Source organism: Diabrotica virgifera, chromosome 3 (assembly GCF_917563875.1).
Source record: "Diabrotica virgifera virgifera chromosome 3, PGI_DIABVI_V3a".
NCBI lineage: Eukaryota > Metazoa > Arthropoda > Insecta > Coleoptera > Chrysomelidae > Diabrotica > Diabrotica virgifera.
Window position 1 is genome coordinate 253,571,759 of NC_065445.1, and position 16,969 is coordinate 253,588,727.

Consider the following 16,969-nt stretch of genomic DNA (forward strand, 5'->3'; position numbering starts at 1 on the left):
GAGTAAATTTATATGTGCGCGAATTCATCAAAAGTCTTGGTCCTGAGCGCAGCTGAAACGTTAAACGTGCTCTGATTGGGTAATTACAATGAACTGTCAATAATTCTTGAATATGTCGGTTATGAGTGAACAAATGGTGTGTATATTAGTTTTTATTATTGTGAGGGCAGAGAAAAAAAGCAAGATTAAAATTGAAGTGACTTTTTAAATAGTTTTTAAAAGCAACAGGTACGTAATTCTAAATGTTTCAGTATAGTAATAAAAAATTACATAGTTACCTACCTACCTATTTGGAAAATGTCAAATAAACCTACCTACCTAGTATGTAATGCTTTGATTTACATAATTTGATAAGTACTTATACAGTAGACTCGCGATTATCCGAGTCTAGGTTATCCGAGCCCCTCGGTTAACCGAGGCAAAAGTCATAACCTGTGAGTTACAATTTTCAACCTTGGCGCAACATCGTCGCCTCAAAAAGAGGAATGAAGCTTAGGCAAAAATCAATCAGACTTTTTTAAACAGTAATATTGATAAGGCAAATGTTTTTATCTTTTATAGAAAGTACTGTAAGTATCAGTTTTGTCATTAAAATGTCCGCAGTTATAGTCATTTACGTGTTTTTCTATCAATATAACCAAGCACAGTGTTAACCGAGTTTTTCCGTATCCGAGGTAGTCACGGTCCCAATTACCTCGGATAATCGCGAGTCTACTGTATTATTATATAATTTTTTTTTTCAGAAAATACGTATTTAGTTAAAATTTTTCCAACAATTATTCAGAAATCATTTGTGGCATTTTTCAATATGTTTGTGTGTCTTTTATTCTTTAATTTTTTTTATTTTTAGTATTGTTTTAATAAAAATTTTTGAAAAGTATTAAAATTAGTTTAATATTTAAATAAAATATAAATAAACTGTTTAAAGTATATTAATTTCGTTGAAATCATAATAATAGAAGTATAACTTCTTACGTGCGTACAAAGTACATACATTCTTTTTTTTCATGTATGTTTCTTCCATGATTATTAATGCATCTTAATGCTTCAATTAATATTGGAAGAAAGGATAAACGATAAGCGCATTATAGGTTATTGCTTATGTTCAAAATAAGAGAGCTAAAAGGAAGTACAACGTTAATGGGATTCTATTATCTCATATGGTCAATGGACCTCTAAATTTAAAAAACCCGCGGAGTGCTACCCCTTAAATGGGTGCGTTTTTAAGAAAGGGGTGAATTAGTCCCTAGGCACAGGGTGAATTAGGGTGAGTTCTATGCACATTTAGTACAAACACGTCTACAGGAAAATTGTTCCAGGTTAAATTTACTATCGAAATATCACATTTTAAAGTCAAACATATTTTTTACAAAAATATACTCGAAAGAATAACAACAAAAAACACTTGAAATTTTGACAACGAAATCCGATTTGGGCTTCGAAACGTTAATAAATTCATTTTTTAGTAAAATTGTGGCTTATTTCCCATAAAAAATATGTAATAATAACAAAAAACACAAAAAAAGAAATGTTTTTTGCCCCATAACTTTTTTCCACAGAGATATAATTATGGGCATTGCTTCAGCGAAAAATAATTACCATCATTCCTCGTTAAAATGACGTTTGGTAGAGGTCTCTAGGATTTATAGTTTTTGAAATAAGATTTTTTAAAGTTTGCCGCTTACAGCATTTTTGGGCCATTTTCCCCATTATTTCGCAAACATTGTTCTGTAACTTAGTACACTTAGTAGAAAGAGAAGTCAATTACCTTTAAAATGGTCTATTGTATAAGGTTGTACGACTATTTTTAAGCAAGTTATGCTTTTTCAAGATTTTATACTTTTATAATTTTTGACATTTTTTATGATTATTTTTATAATTTTTCATTATGACTTTTTTCTTGTACATTCTGGTATATACATTGTGGAATAAAAGAAGCATATTTGCTTTACTTTAAAATGGTGTATTGCAAAAAATTCTAGGACTATTTTAAACAAGATATCCGTAGGATATCCAAGGGTATCCGTAATTTGAGAAAAATTTTAAAACTTTTCCGTTTTTTCTCAATTAGAAGAATATATTTCCAAATAACTTTTCTTAATAACACTTTTAGATATTTTGAAATATAAAGCTACTTTACTCTTGTGCGAAATTCATATTTTTTAACATACCTTAAGGTATTTTTTAGGTACCATTTAGGTTTTAAGACTATGCAGAGCATTTTATAAAGAATAACTTTTTTTCATAAAGCTAATAATAAAAAAGTTTTCCATATGGTTCCAGCTTAGTGGGACCTATTGCATGTGTATGTGACATTTTGAAAAAGCATATATTATCTTGTTTAAAAATAGTCCTAGAGTTTTTTACAATACACAGTTTTAACGTAAATAAAATAAGTTTTCTTTTTAATTGCACAATGTATATACCTTAATATACAATAGAAAAAGTTATAATGAGAAATTTAAAAATAATCGTAAAATATATCAAAAATCATTAAAAGTATACAAATTTGAAAAACCAAATCTTGCTTAAAAATAGTCACACGGCCATTAAATGTAACATTGCATATACTTAAAGCTGCGTAGAAAAAAATTACAGAACAATGTTTGCGAAGTAACAAGGAAAATGTCCCAAAATCGCTGTGAGTGGCGAACTTTGAAAAATCATAATTTGGAAACTATAAATCATAGGGACTTATACCAAACGTCACTTTAAAGAAAAAGAATGGAAGTTTTTTTTCTGTGAACCAATGTCTATACCTATATCCCCATTGAAAATAGTTTTGGGATAAAAAACAAAATTGCACCCCTTTAAATGGTAGCACTCCGCGGTTTTTTCATACTGAGAGGTCCACTATATGAAACAATAAAATCCCGTTAACGCTGTAGTTCCTTTCTAAAATATATAATCAATAGCCTATTATTGAAAGAGGAAATTTCTTGTCTTACGAATTTAAGGGAGTGGTTTAATATGAGTTCCATTCAATTATTTAGGATAGTTGTTAATAAAGTTTCAAAAATAAAATACCACAAAAAATGTAACCAGAAAATATCTTCGGAACATTATAAGAAGCTGTAAATGCATTAGTGTACGTCACTATATTGAATAATAGCATGTTAAATAAAGTTCTCTAGAAGTCTAGGAAGCCGTCCCGAAAAAATAAATTACAGAATGAAATTTTTATAAAGAAAAAACTAACAAATTCATAAGCCATCAAATTTCCCGTAACAAATTGTCGTAAAAGAGTCCATAAATAACGAAACAGCCAAATATTAACTTAAGTTAGGAATCATAAATTAAAAAAATTCGAATCTGGTACTGCGGCAGCCGTGCCGCTTGCTGGATAAATATTCAAGCTAACCAAATTTCGACCGATTAACTTAAAGCTACCTACACAAAATTTATTGATGTTTTTAATTAATCTCATAAAACGGGATTTATAGAGGTGAGAATCAACCTCCCGTGGCCAAATTTATTGTTCCCCGTGTTTATTAACTGGTTCTCTCTCTTGTCTTCCTTTTCCTCACCGTAACGCTTGCACTGAAGCCGCTTTTTAATGTTTAATTTAATTTTAATTTAAAAATACTGTTGCTGTTGTCATATGGTAATGAGTGTGTGCTTTGGGATTCTAAATGTTTATAATTGTCGGGTTTAATTTTAGATGCTGTTTCCTGTCTGAACATTAAAAAAAATTGTTAGGGAACAACGTTTTAAATAAAAGAAAAAGAAACGATAAGTAAATATAATATTATATACAGAGTGTCCAGAAACTCTCATGACAAATGAAAAACGGAAATTCCTCAGATAATTTTAAGACAATTTAACCCAATTCACGAAGGGAACCTTAACTGCAGACTGTGCAATAGGGGAACTGAAACAGCACATCATGTACTGTACGAGTGTGAGGCTTTGGATCACAAAAGGCAGGCTATTTATGGACAACCAAAATTAAGTCCAGCAGAATATGCCACCCAACCCATGCTAGGGATGTACAATTTGGTACGTGGAACCAAGGTTGTGGATTGGGTGACATAAAAGGTAGGATGGTTGGCACAATAAGCCCATGAGGCTGCAGTGCCATCGGAGACCTATGTCAGACGACCTCCAAAAAAAAAAAAAAAAAACCCAATTCACCTATACTAAATTTACAATCAAGATGCAGTAGAAGTAAAGAAACCAATACACGTTAAATGCTACTAGGAGCGCTCCCGAATAATAATTTGCAATGTATTGTTGTGCTCTACTTTATCTCTTTATTTAGATTGATTAGCAAATTCTTAATTTAATTAATTATGCATTTACTTTAATCACTGCCTATGTAAAACAAAACTAAATTCAAATTAAATATTCCAATAAATTTTATTCTCAGGGCTAATTTTTACCTTTGATTTGTGGCTTCTATTATTTCTAGTTGCTTACTTCTTCCAGGATGGAACAGGGAAATTAAAAACATTCAATATCATATAAATGTAATATGTTATTTATTTACCAAATAAGCCGTGTACATAGGATTTAAAAAATACTAAATTTAACTTTGTCGCAACAATTTCTTACTTAATAAATCAAACTTTAATTCTGATATCTCTTTGTTTTAACAAAAAAAAAATTATTTAAATAAATTATTATTTTCTCATACTAAATTTAATAAAATTTACTTTTATTCATTTGAATTGAATTCTTAAATTTGAAATGACTAACTGCGTTATAGTAATGTTCAATAAACAAATAAGCAAATATGGTTTTGATATAAACAAATTCTCTCCATTCCGACAAATGATTTGACTAATCTTTTTGTTTCTTCACTTCCTCTTTTTCTGGATTGCGTGGTCCTTGATTCTCCCAACGTACTCTCTGGATGTTGCGAAAAGGTCCCTCTCGTCCAAACTGCTTCCAAAAACAACACACAGGACTTGCTCGAATTCTCTTGCTCAATTTTCTCCTTGCTCGATATCTTGTGCAAATAGATATCAATCAGCTACTCGTTCTAGATAAAACAAAGGAATCTCCCTCGGACCAGGAAATTTAACTTTTCAACCGGTCGACAATTTGGTTTCAACTTGATTCTGCTCGCAAATGCCGATAACACCACTCTACACTGATTTCTCACTTTTGAAAACTCGACTGCTCTCACCAGATATCCATTATACAGTGACCCTCTTTTCTCTCGCAAATTCAGACTCCCACTTTCTTATCCCTTCTACCGATCTTTTCCACCCAATCAAAAACAAGCCTCTCTAAAACCTTTCATACCCATATCTTAAGAACCAAATATTATTCTATATAACTTTCCAATTTGTCAAATTTGAAGAAATATTCTAATTAGTTTTTTCCTACATGCTACTTTTACTTCTAAAAACTAAAACAATGTGTTTGCCATCATTAAACCTTCCCGGAAACATTTTAAAAACATTTTTGTTCTCTCCAAACGATATGTCCACTTTCTAATCCCGAATTGTTTGTTAGTGTACCAATTAATTTCGTCGAATCATTATCACTAATCGTTTTCACTTTCCCGAAACACTGTTTAATAGCTAAATTAGATTGGGATGAGAATCTATGATCTCATGGCCTTTAATATAAATTTTTTTAATGACGAACTATAATTTTTTTTGAATTTCTTTAAAAAACCAATTCTACAACAGTATATACATTGTAAATCCCAAATAATTATTTCCAAAGTTTATACATTGTAAATTATGATTCGGGGGTGCTCCTAGTATCATTTAACCTGTCTTGGTTTGTTTATTTCTACTGCATCTTGAGTGTAAACTTAGTATAGTCCGAAAATGCTTCCTAAGAGAGCTAGAGCTGTTTGAAGATGGCGACTTGTAATTAGTTTTTTAAATACCTTCAGAATGCTTCTATTTAGATAAACGAAAACTGCTACGCCTATTTATCTTCCAGAGATAAATCAATTCCATTAATTGCAAATTTGTAGTACCGGTCATATGCGTCCGTTTTGGCTTAAATTTGAAGCATTTTTGACGACGGATTATTAAATAATAAGTACTCTAGTACTAAAAGGTACTCTTGCTTTAAGTTGGCACCGTTTTCTAGAAAAATCGATTTGAAAATTTTGCCCTTTTTTGAATTTGAAAAAAAAATTGAAGAGTTTTCAAAAGAAAACGGTGTATTTTACCGACTAAGCAAGAGTAACTTTTAGTACTAGAATACCTCATATTTTAATAATCTAGTGTCAAAATTCTTAAAAATTAAAGAAAAAAAAGTTATGCGATAAAATAACCGTTGATCTACATAAAACGGACGCATATGACCGGTACTAGAAATTCGCACTTCATGAAATTGATTCATCTCTGTAAGATAAATAAACTTATCAGTTTTCGTTTTTCTAAATAGTTTTTATTATTGGAAATTTATTTTCAATTTAAAAGCAAAACATTTTTATATCAATTTTTCTAGTGTTCTAGTTAGGTAGTGAACGGTGTTCACTACCGACTTAAAGCATGAGTAACTTTTAGTACCCTGCTTGCCCTGCCCGAAACGGACGCCTATGACCGGTAGTAGAAATTCGAAATTGATGAAATCGATTTATCTCTGGAAGATAAATAAGCATAAAAGTTTTCGTTGTTCTAGAAACATTCTGGAGGTATTTAAAAAAATAATTACAAGACGCCATCTTCAAAGAACTATAGCTCTCCCTTAGGATGCAATTTCGGATTAGGTGATTTGGGTTAAATTGTCTCTGGACACCCTGTATATTGTTGCGAAGCTATTTTCTTGTGGCATCTTAATAAAATTTACTATTTTATTTGGGAATAACCCACAATTTTGGTTTAAAATTAGGTTTATTTCACTTTTCGACTTCCACTTCGGAAATCGTTATTAAAACAGAAAACATTAATAAAAATAAACAAATTTTGTTTTTGTTACTTGGTAAAAATATTCTTCTATTGATTTAATTTTATCTAACTCATTCAAATTGATAATTTACACTTATGTATTATTATACATTTTAAAGTAGATGACTTAAAAATGATATTGCCAATATTTATGAGTTGCATTCCTGGGACGACTTAACTGGAAGATATTTCATTCGATTACATGAAATCCACTTTAACTTAAGAATATCCGTCAGAAACATCATGGAATGTGATTTGACTTTAATAAGACAACCACATGCAATGATGACAGTAAAATTCTCGTGTTAATGATTCCATAGTAAATCACGAGGAAAAAACCAGGAAAAAACCTTATGTCACTATCCTCACCTGGTAAGTATTTGGTCTTACATTCAGTTTACTCTCAAAATTAACACCAAACTCTGATTTTGTATGTACAGTGGAACAGTTTCAACAATAAAAATGTATGTAATATAATATTTGAGAGATAATGGGTATTTGTGTAATTTGAACTACATATACAATAGTAAAAATGACTCATGGCACACGACGTTCATTGTCGTGTTATCAGAAACAACAGGCACCTGTATTCCTTTATTTATTTTAAACTGTCTTAGCGTTGTTTAAAAAAACTAAAAGACTGTTAAAAAATTATTTTTTAAACAATGGTCTTAGTCTTGACTGTTATTAAATAACATAACGTCGTTGCGATTGAGACCGTATTGTGTGTAGTACAGTCGTATTGTTTGCTTCCGTCCTGTAATCATTCGTAAATCTATTCAGATTTTGTGTTTGCGTGTTTTTTTGTCTACGTAATGGCAACAAAACGTAAAAATGTTGTAGTGATAATGAAAAAGAAACTAGAAGCATTAGGTAGAATTGATAAAGGCGTAATTGATACGTAATTTAGGTGTGTACTGTGCATATATATTTCATGTTATTTCAATTATAACGGAGTTTTTCTGTAAGTATACCGTATTTTATTAATTTTTACCATTTTCTCCGGTTAAACCGAGGTTCCACTGTATGATATTTTACAATATAAATGATGTATCGCCGATATATGTTATAGCCTTACTAATCGTGGTAGGTATGTTCTTTCTATTGATTTTCTCTTTGAATATGGATAACCACATCCTACTGCATTTTGCCGAGTAGGATGTGATTATTGTCATTCTTAATTCATTTAAATTAAAGGTCAGTAGTTCAGTATAAAAGCTTTAGTTTACCTGATCTTCAATCATATCCTTCCTGATGAATTTCATCGGTTCCAAATGCGAATGGAACTGGTCTACGACAGTCAGCGGCTGTTTCAACAGGTGTTCTGAAATACAAAAATAAATACAAATTATCAATTAATACGAATTTAGTAAATTTTTTAATAACATAACAATAAATTTTTTTATGATAAATATATATTTTAAAATAGTTATTTATGCGAACGCACGCGATTTTTAGAGCACGAGCGACAACAGAGCCAGTGCTATACATCGCGTAAGTTCGCAAAAATTACTTCACCCACAGTTTCATACAATATGTTATCTAAGAAAAACAAATAAAAAAACTGTAACTCTTCGTGACTGGAATTCATGTCTATTCTACAATTTTTAGAACTTTGACATTTAAAAATCCTAACTACTTTCAAACCACAAAACTGTCAAAAATGTTGTTGTAAGTCATTGCTCATATTGTCATCACTATGACAACGCGAAAGTTAAGGATATTTGATTATATATTATGAAAGTGTGCCAAAAAACCCATTTAAAATTTTTTTTCTCACGCACACTTTAAACCCTTCATGCACTGCTATCTATAATGACAGTTTTCACAAACTAAAAACTTATACATAATATGACATAGAGTAGATAAAAATTTTTATTATTTTTAGAAAAGTTTTTCATTTAAAACTTTTGTTGGGACGGTCGTTTTAGTTTTTTTTTATTTTGATGATTTTACTGTCGTATATTCATTTTATTTGGATATTTTTTTATTTTTGGAGGTTCAGAGGTTCCGATATTTAGCTTTGCTCCATCTACACCCTAATAGTTTATTCATGAATTATACTGCTGTCCTCTTAAGGTTTAGATTTAGCTTTTAAGATAATTGGTCACAATAATAGATAAAAATACTGTTCAAAAAGGAACTGGTAAAAAGCATAAAATCAAAAGTAAATGTTAGCAAAGAGGAACTCAAAGCTGTGAAAGAAGCTGAGTCCATAATAATATGCCAAATTGTAATCTTGGATAAAAGTCAATACCAGGAGAAAATCCAAGAATTGGTCACAAATGGACCATACACAAAAGTAAAAAAAGGATCCAACCATATCACTAGAAAACAAAATATTTATATAAAACACCGCACAAAAAGGAATACCTGACTAAACTAAAAAAACATTAACTCCATACTAGATCCATGGACATCACACCTACATATATGGAGTCCCAAAATTTCAAAGAAAATGGACCCATTAAATCAATTTGCAAGAGTATGAGTTTTCTTTTCAGCAGACTGTCAAAATTCCTCCTAGATATAATGTAGCCTTTAGCACGCAACACAAAAATTAGCGGAAGTAGATTAAAATTCCAACAGTACATATTCCAACACCTATTTTATTAGGTGTTTATTAATTACTCATGCAGATATATCAATTGGAGCGTATATGCATGTCTGGTTGATTATGAGAAAGCCTTTGGTCGAGAACAGCACGCCAAAATGATGCAAATACTAAAAGAAGCAAGAATTAACCACAAAAATCTGAGAACAATTGGAAACCTCTACTGGAATCAAACCGCAAAACTCAGAGTTGGAGGTGAACATTACAAATATATAAAAATTATTCGTGGGGTGAGGCAATATTGTCAAGTATTGTGTCTCCTCCAAACTTCCATCTTTATGCTGAAACAATTAAAAAAGGCATTCTACAAGTCCTTATGAACAAAATCACGTACCATAGTCAACAATATGAACTCAATTGGTTTGTTCCAACAAGCGGCCAAACCAGTCAGAAACTATCAGCAGATAGCAGGCCAGCGCGAGTAGAGAGGATAGCACTGATCACTTTAATTAATGTTCTCTCACCGACCAACTGTTTGCTGACGATTTCTGACTAGTTTGACTGTTGGTTCGAACAGACCTAAAAACGCAAAAAAGACAAATCTCATGATAATTACCAAAAATACATAACAGAAGGTAAATTCTACGTCAACGAAACCCAGTAGAACAATTGAAGTACACAACTACCTCAGCACCATATGAACAATGGACCAACAACCAGGAGATAAGAGGAGATATGCATCGGAAAAGCTAGATCAACTTTCAACCGGATGAAGGCCTTCTTAATGAAGGCCTACTATTGTAACTCATATTCAAAATGCATATTCTCGAAATACATATGTACCAATGTTATGTTTGGATATTGAAGGTGCATATGACTGTGTTAATTTAGATATGCTAAAAGACAAAATGATTCATCAATTCGAAATACCTTCTCTTCTAGCTCAAAATATTGTCAATTTCTACAAAAACAGGAAAATATATATCAGGGTTGAAAATAATAAACTCATTGGACCACGTTTTAATAGCTCAGGTCTCCCACAGGGGTCAGTTTTAAGTCCTTTTCTATTTAATCTTTACACAGCTGATTTTCATAATATTAGTATCGACAATATTTCGTTTAATATAATACAATATGCTGATAACTTTTGTATTTATACTGAATCTAAAAAATATAATGATGGCTTAAACACATTGGAAAATATCCATGAACATTGCCGTGAGGCGTGGTTTAAAAAAAAATGGTTTTGAGTTAGCAAACAACAAGTCTAACATTTGTATATTCACCAGACACAATGTACCTCAAAGAGAACAAATACAATTAAATGATGATTACTTTCCTGTTTGTAAATCAGTAAAATATTTGGGTATGATTCTGGATACCAAATTGACCTGGAAACTGCACGTTGATTTTATGCTTGATAGATGCAGTAAAGCACTAAATTTTCTTAAATCAATTGCAAAAACTTGGTGGGGTGCAGATGTTGAAACATGTCTTTTATTTTATCGTTCATATATCAGATCTATTATAGATTATGGCTCAGTACTGTATGGATCGGCTAGTAAAAATATTTTAGGTCGCATAGATGTTTTTCTAAACACAGTATTGCGCTGTTGCATAGGTGCTATGAGATCTACCCCTATTGAACCACTCTATGTTGAAACAATGGAACCGCCGACTAAATTCAGAAGGGAATATCTCAGTCAAAAATTTCTTCTTAAGATCCGATGTTACAACACTTGTTTATATAAAGAAATTAGTACTTTAAATTATTTTGATTTAACAAATAAATATTGGGCTCACAAAAACTCACCACCGTTATGTGACGCATTTCGAAACACTGCGGATAATAATACTGAACTTGCAGTTGCAAATAAAGTGGTAGATTTCGAAGATTTCTTTGAGTTACTAAATCAAGTAGATATTATACAACCCAGTTATCATGAGCACTCTTTATTAAACAGTATTGTTTTAAACAACTACCTTACAAATTGGTCAAAATCTGTTTGTATTTATACAGATGCATCCAAAAGTTCAAATGGTTGTGCCTTTTATATTCCAGATAAATTTATAGAAAAAATGTTTAAACTGCCCTCAAATTTCTCCATTTTTACTGCCGAGGCTGCGGCGGTATATGAGGCTTTAATTTATTTCAAGTTGGCATCCTATAATTCCGCAGTAATTTTATCTGATTCATTATCTGTGCTTACTGCTATTCAAACACCTCACCTACCTTGTAGTACTTCTAATCCATACATTTTTTTAATAAAAAAATCTTATTTGAAATTAATAAACACACCCCAAAAATAAAACTTATGTGGATCAAAAAAAAAAGAGAAAACTTGAATATCTGGGGCATATAATGAGAGGTAGCAGATACAGGATGCTGCAGTTAATACTCAATGGCAAGATCGACGGAAAAAGAGGAATTGGTCGAAAGAAATATTCATGGCTCCGAAACCTTCGTCAATGGACTGGCTTATCAGCAGATCAATTGTTACATGCCGCACAAGATCGAGAACGATATCGGCAAATTGTTATGGAAGCTACCCACGCCTAAAAATTTGGGCACGGTACTTAAAGAAGAAGAAGGATCAAAGCACATTCAGGACTTACACATAATGAGCATGTAGGTAGACCAATTAGCTAAAAATCCCCTCATCCATGGAACAGTAACCAAATATCAGCCCTGCATTCTAGATGCTTTTGCTTGTTTAAGAACTGAACAGATGAAGAGCTGGAAAACACACTGGGAAACGTACTGTAACATTTCAACAACACAATACAGTTTGATACAACTGATTATTCCAGAAAAACCTTGGTATAAGAATTTCACCCTCCCTCGCAAATATATATCCACCATCAGTAGAATTAGATTTGGACATGCATGTTATCCTGCACATTTATTTAAAATAAACATATTAGATTTGAATATTTGTCAAGAATGTGAGGTTAAAAGTGACTTGAACCACATATTTTTTGAATGCAAAAAGCATAAACACCTAACCAATCACCTAATTAAAAGAATTATAGACCAGAACATCCCACTCCCTGTAAATATTCTCTTTACTCTGTCACTGAATAAAAAGAAAATTTTTGACTGGTATCTTTCTTGTCGGATAGTAAAATATTATTGTAATTAGTTATAAGTATTTGTAAAATATGTTTAAAAAAATATAAAAAAAAAATAAAAAGAAAAAAAAATTAAAAAAAATAAAAACATGAAACAAAAAAAATAAATAAAAAAAAATTAATAATTAAAAAAAATATTAAAGAAAAAATCGCTAAGATAATTTAAACCTCCGCGGGGATGAACCGGGTTGACAGTTGACATCCTATCGTAGTGACAAAAAAAACCAAACAAAACAAAAAAAAAAACTAAAATAAAATACAAAAAAGAATGCATTTATTTTAATATTAAGATTAATATTTTTATTTGTAAAATGTATACACTATGTGTTCTTGATAAACATTACGTAATATAATATATTTATATTTATTAACATAGTATGTACATTAGCTGTAATGAGTAGGTGGATAAGAAGTGAAAAATTGTAATAATATTATAATAACCAAGTTTCACTAATTGGCAATATCTTTAATACATAAAAAAAAGGCCTTCTTCAAAAGCCACAATCTCTCTCGATTTAACAACGGTATATAAAATAGATTGAAAGCGTTTGAAATGTGGCTGTATCGGAGAATACTCTGATCCCGTGGACTGGCCGAATTGCAAATGAAGAGATCCTCAGAAGAGTGAAGAAGAACTAAGATGTCTGAACACCATCAAATCTCGAAAGCTACAGTACTTCGGACACATTATGGAAAATAAATCCAGGAAGAAGAAAAAGTCCCAGGAAGAAGAAGAACATTCTGGTTAAAGAAGCTCAGAACCTGGTTCAACACAACACTGTGTAGCTTTTTTGCATTGTTACAGATAAGATAAGGATTACTACGATGATTGCCAATATTCGTCACGTAGGCAAATCAAGAAGAAGAATATTAGGGGAAGTCTTGAGGTGCTACTGATTAATGCCAAAATGAAAGGGGTTAGGTCAAGACGGTTCTCGCATATTCAACGTCGAGACGTCAAGCGTCCAATAAAAAGAATTGCTGATCTGTCAGTTCATGGAAGGAGTAGAAGAGGAAGACCAAAGAAGACCTGGTGGGAGACGCTTGGCAGGACATGTTGGTAACGAGGGTTGTAACTTATGTAGAAATGTCATTAGTAAAGCCGACTCCGCATAGAGATAAAGGGAAAGAGAATGATATTATCTCAAATTAAGTACCCACTGAGGTGTTATTACACTGACGAAAAAGAAAAAAAACATATTAATAATATTATATTCTGGTAATACTTAAATGATACAACTTAAAAAAAAAATTAAAATCAGATGAGAAATAGTATTGGACAGAGTTAGCTGAAGTAAACAGGAGATACTGTTACTATAGTTGTTATAGTTTATCCCGTTTATTCCTGCAGATTTTTCTTAACACGTTCGGTGACCATCTTGAACAAACACCACATGGCTGGTATGGGTCTACCCCAAAATCCCGATAGCCAAAATCCCGACAGCCACAATCCCGACGGCCAAAATTCCGACACGCCAGAATCCCGACAGGCAGGCCAGAATCCCGACAGGTTTGATAAGTTTCATTTTAACATATAATTACATTTATTTCTTGCTTTTTGTTTATGGCGATCTGTTTTTTATTTTTTGTTTCTAAACAAAAGTATTTTGTATTAAAAATATTAAAAAAAGTCGGAATTTTTACTTATGCGAGGATTATTGCATGTCAAGATTTTGGCCTGTCAGGATTCTGGCGTGTCGGGATTCTGGCGTGTCGGTGTTTTGGCCGTCGGGATTTTGGCTGTCGGGATTTTGGCTGTCGGTATTTTGGGCGGCACCGGGCTGGTATCACGTACTTAAATTTAAATAGTTCATTTAGTAACGCAGTACCTACTACCGCCGACACTCGTGAGTCCAGGGCTGCTTTATCCAATAGGCAATATAGGCAGTTGCCTAGGGCGGCGAATTATGAGAGGGCGGCGAAAATACTGTACAACAAATATTTGTATATAAAAATTAAAATCGAATAACATTTAAGTACATCGTACATCCATCAATGGAATATAAGTGGGCATTCATTTCTAGAAAACAAATTGCATTTTCTTAACACTATTCATTCAAAAAGAACAGAAGTCGTAAATTTAGGGATTATTGGGCCGTCGTCGGCAGCACAGCGAAGGCGGCGGGCGCACTGATATATAATTTTTTTTTAAACTGAATCCTTTTGGGTTATTTGTGGTTGAAAATTTGCCATTTTTATGAAAAAAGTCGCCTTTTCGGACGGTTTTTTTACGAATACTTTAAAAATTATGCATCTAACGAAAGAAACTATATAAAACATTTTTGTAGCTTATGAAAAATCAAAGAGATTCGTTCCTTCATAAGTCTTCTAGTGATAACATAAAAAGAGATATGGTAGGTAAAATGAATATTTTTTGTGCCTGCTCAAATGGGTGTGTTCAACTTAATAACAGAGAAATGGTCGATTCTAAGGGTATAATACTATCAATATCTTTTGTAATTACTGCCTGAAAAAACGACCGCACTGTTAAATTTCGATTACATTCAAACTAATGGGAGATATGGTGCAACAATAAAGGATGACTAATTTATTTTAAGATAAAATGCGAAGTGTGTATATTTTAACCCCTCATCCACCAGATTTAAATGCATCGTTTTGCTTCTACAATACCTTTTACTATAGTGTTATTTCTATGTTCAACAAGTTGGACGGGTTTAAAATGTATGGATTCTGAAAAAAAAATAGGATCAAATTATAGACAGCATTTTTAATTTTTTTTTTAAATCTTCATTTTTCCCCATGTAACTCGAAAATGATTATGAGATACAGTAATGAAAGAAAAATAAAATTGTTATCTAAAAGAAAACCTACATTTTTGAAAGGTATTTTTTACGTATCTCTTATCACTTTCAAATTACATGGAGAAAAAGGAAGATTTTTAAGAAAATTTAAAAATGCGCTCTATAATTTGATCATATTCTTTTCAAAAACCATTCATTTTAAACCCGTCCAACTTTTTGAATATAGAAATAACACTATAGTAGAAGGTATTCTAGAAGAAAAACGATGCATTTAAATTCTGGTGGATGAGGGGTTAAATATACTTCTCATTTTTCCTTAAAATACATTAGTCATTAGTTCTTTGCACCATATCTCGCTTAGTTTGAATGTAACCGACATTTTATTTTAAGTTGAATACACCGATTTGAGCATGCACCAAAAAAAATCTTTTTTCACCTACCATCATCTCTTTTTTTATTAAAACTAGAAGATTTATGAAAAAATGAATTTCTCTGATTTTTCATAAACTACAAAAATGTTTTATTATACAGTTTTTTTCATTAGATGCACAATTTTTATGGTATTCCCAAAAAAGCAGTCTCCGAAAAGTGTCATTTTTCAATGAAAATGGCAAATTTTTAATGGCAGTTATTGCTTAGAATTGGGTTCTCATGCCACTTCCGGTATTAGTTTGATAAAAAAATTTCCACCTCCGACAACGGGTGGGAACCACCCCTAAGTTAAAAGCGTCACAGGATATAGCGTAGACTTTGTTTCTTGAGCTATTCCCTACTTACAGTGAAAATATCAAGTAAATTGATGCAGTAGGATGGAAGTCGGAGCCAAATACCCTTACTGACTGCACTAATAGATACGTACATCATTCATACAAGAATGCATTCACTTAAAGGTTCATTTGCATACCACAATAAAATCACCAATCACCAATAATTGACATATCTAAATATTTAAAGAAGAGTGGATTGAAAGATATTTTCCCTAATTTTGATATTGCTTTGCGCATTTATTTGTACCTCCCAGTTGCCAACCAACGTGTCCGCTGAAAGGTAATTTTCGAAAATGTCAAGAATTTAAAATAGTCATTTGTCCATAGAAAGTGACGTAACAAAGGCGATAAATTATGACGACATTATAGATGATTTTTCCAAAGAAAAATCAAGAAAGAAATCTGATGTGATCGAACTCGAATGCCAATTTTTATGTATTCTTATTTAAATAAAAAAATCTGTTGCAATTTTATTTTGGCAAAAATGGTACATGCTTGAAGGGCGGCTGCTAGAGAATTGCCTAGGGCGTCAATTGACCTAAACGCGGCCCTGCGTGAGTCGTAGGCACCCTTGACGAAACCCTCGTGCCGACACACTGTCGGCGTGGGCAGTGAACGAGTTAATAACGTCAATAATTCCACATTACTACTACCAGTTATTTCTTTTCTAATAAAAGTTTTATCTCGATAATATTACTGAACATACAAACAGCAATACCTCTGGATATTTTTAGGAGTTTACGGACTTCCCTTATAATGTATACCTACGTTAATGAATCACATTAATTTTCGAAAAATGAACCAAACCATATAACCCTAATGAATTTTCATTCGCCGTTTCCGAGGTTATTACCCAAGTCTAATAAAAACGTAATATATCTGTAGGTCGGTGAA

At 31.8% G+C, this 16,969-nt stretch overlaps 1 protein-coding gene across 1 annotated transcript in view; it reads right to left on the reverse strand.

The window, feature by feature from the left end:
• Nucleotides 1-16,969, reverse strand: part of LOC126882394 (fringe glycosyltransferase) — a 620,335-nt gene that overhangs the window by 15,351 nt on the left and 588,015 nt on the right. The window contains exon 8 of the mRNA XM_050647309.1: nt 8,090-8,184. Coding sequence (XP_050503266.1) covers nt 8,090-8,184 — 95 coding nt within the window. The remainder of the gene's footprint in view (nt 1-8,089; nt 8,185-16,969) is intronic.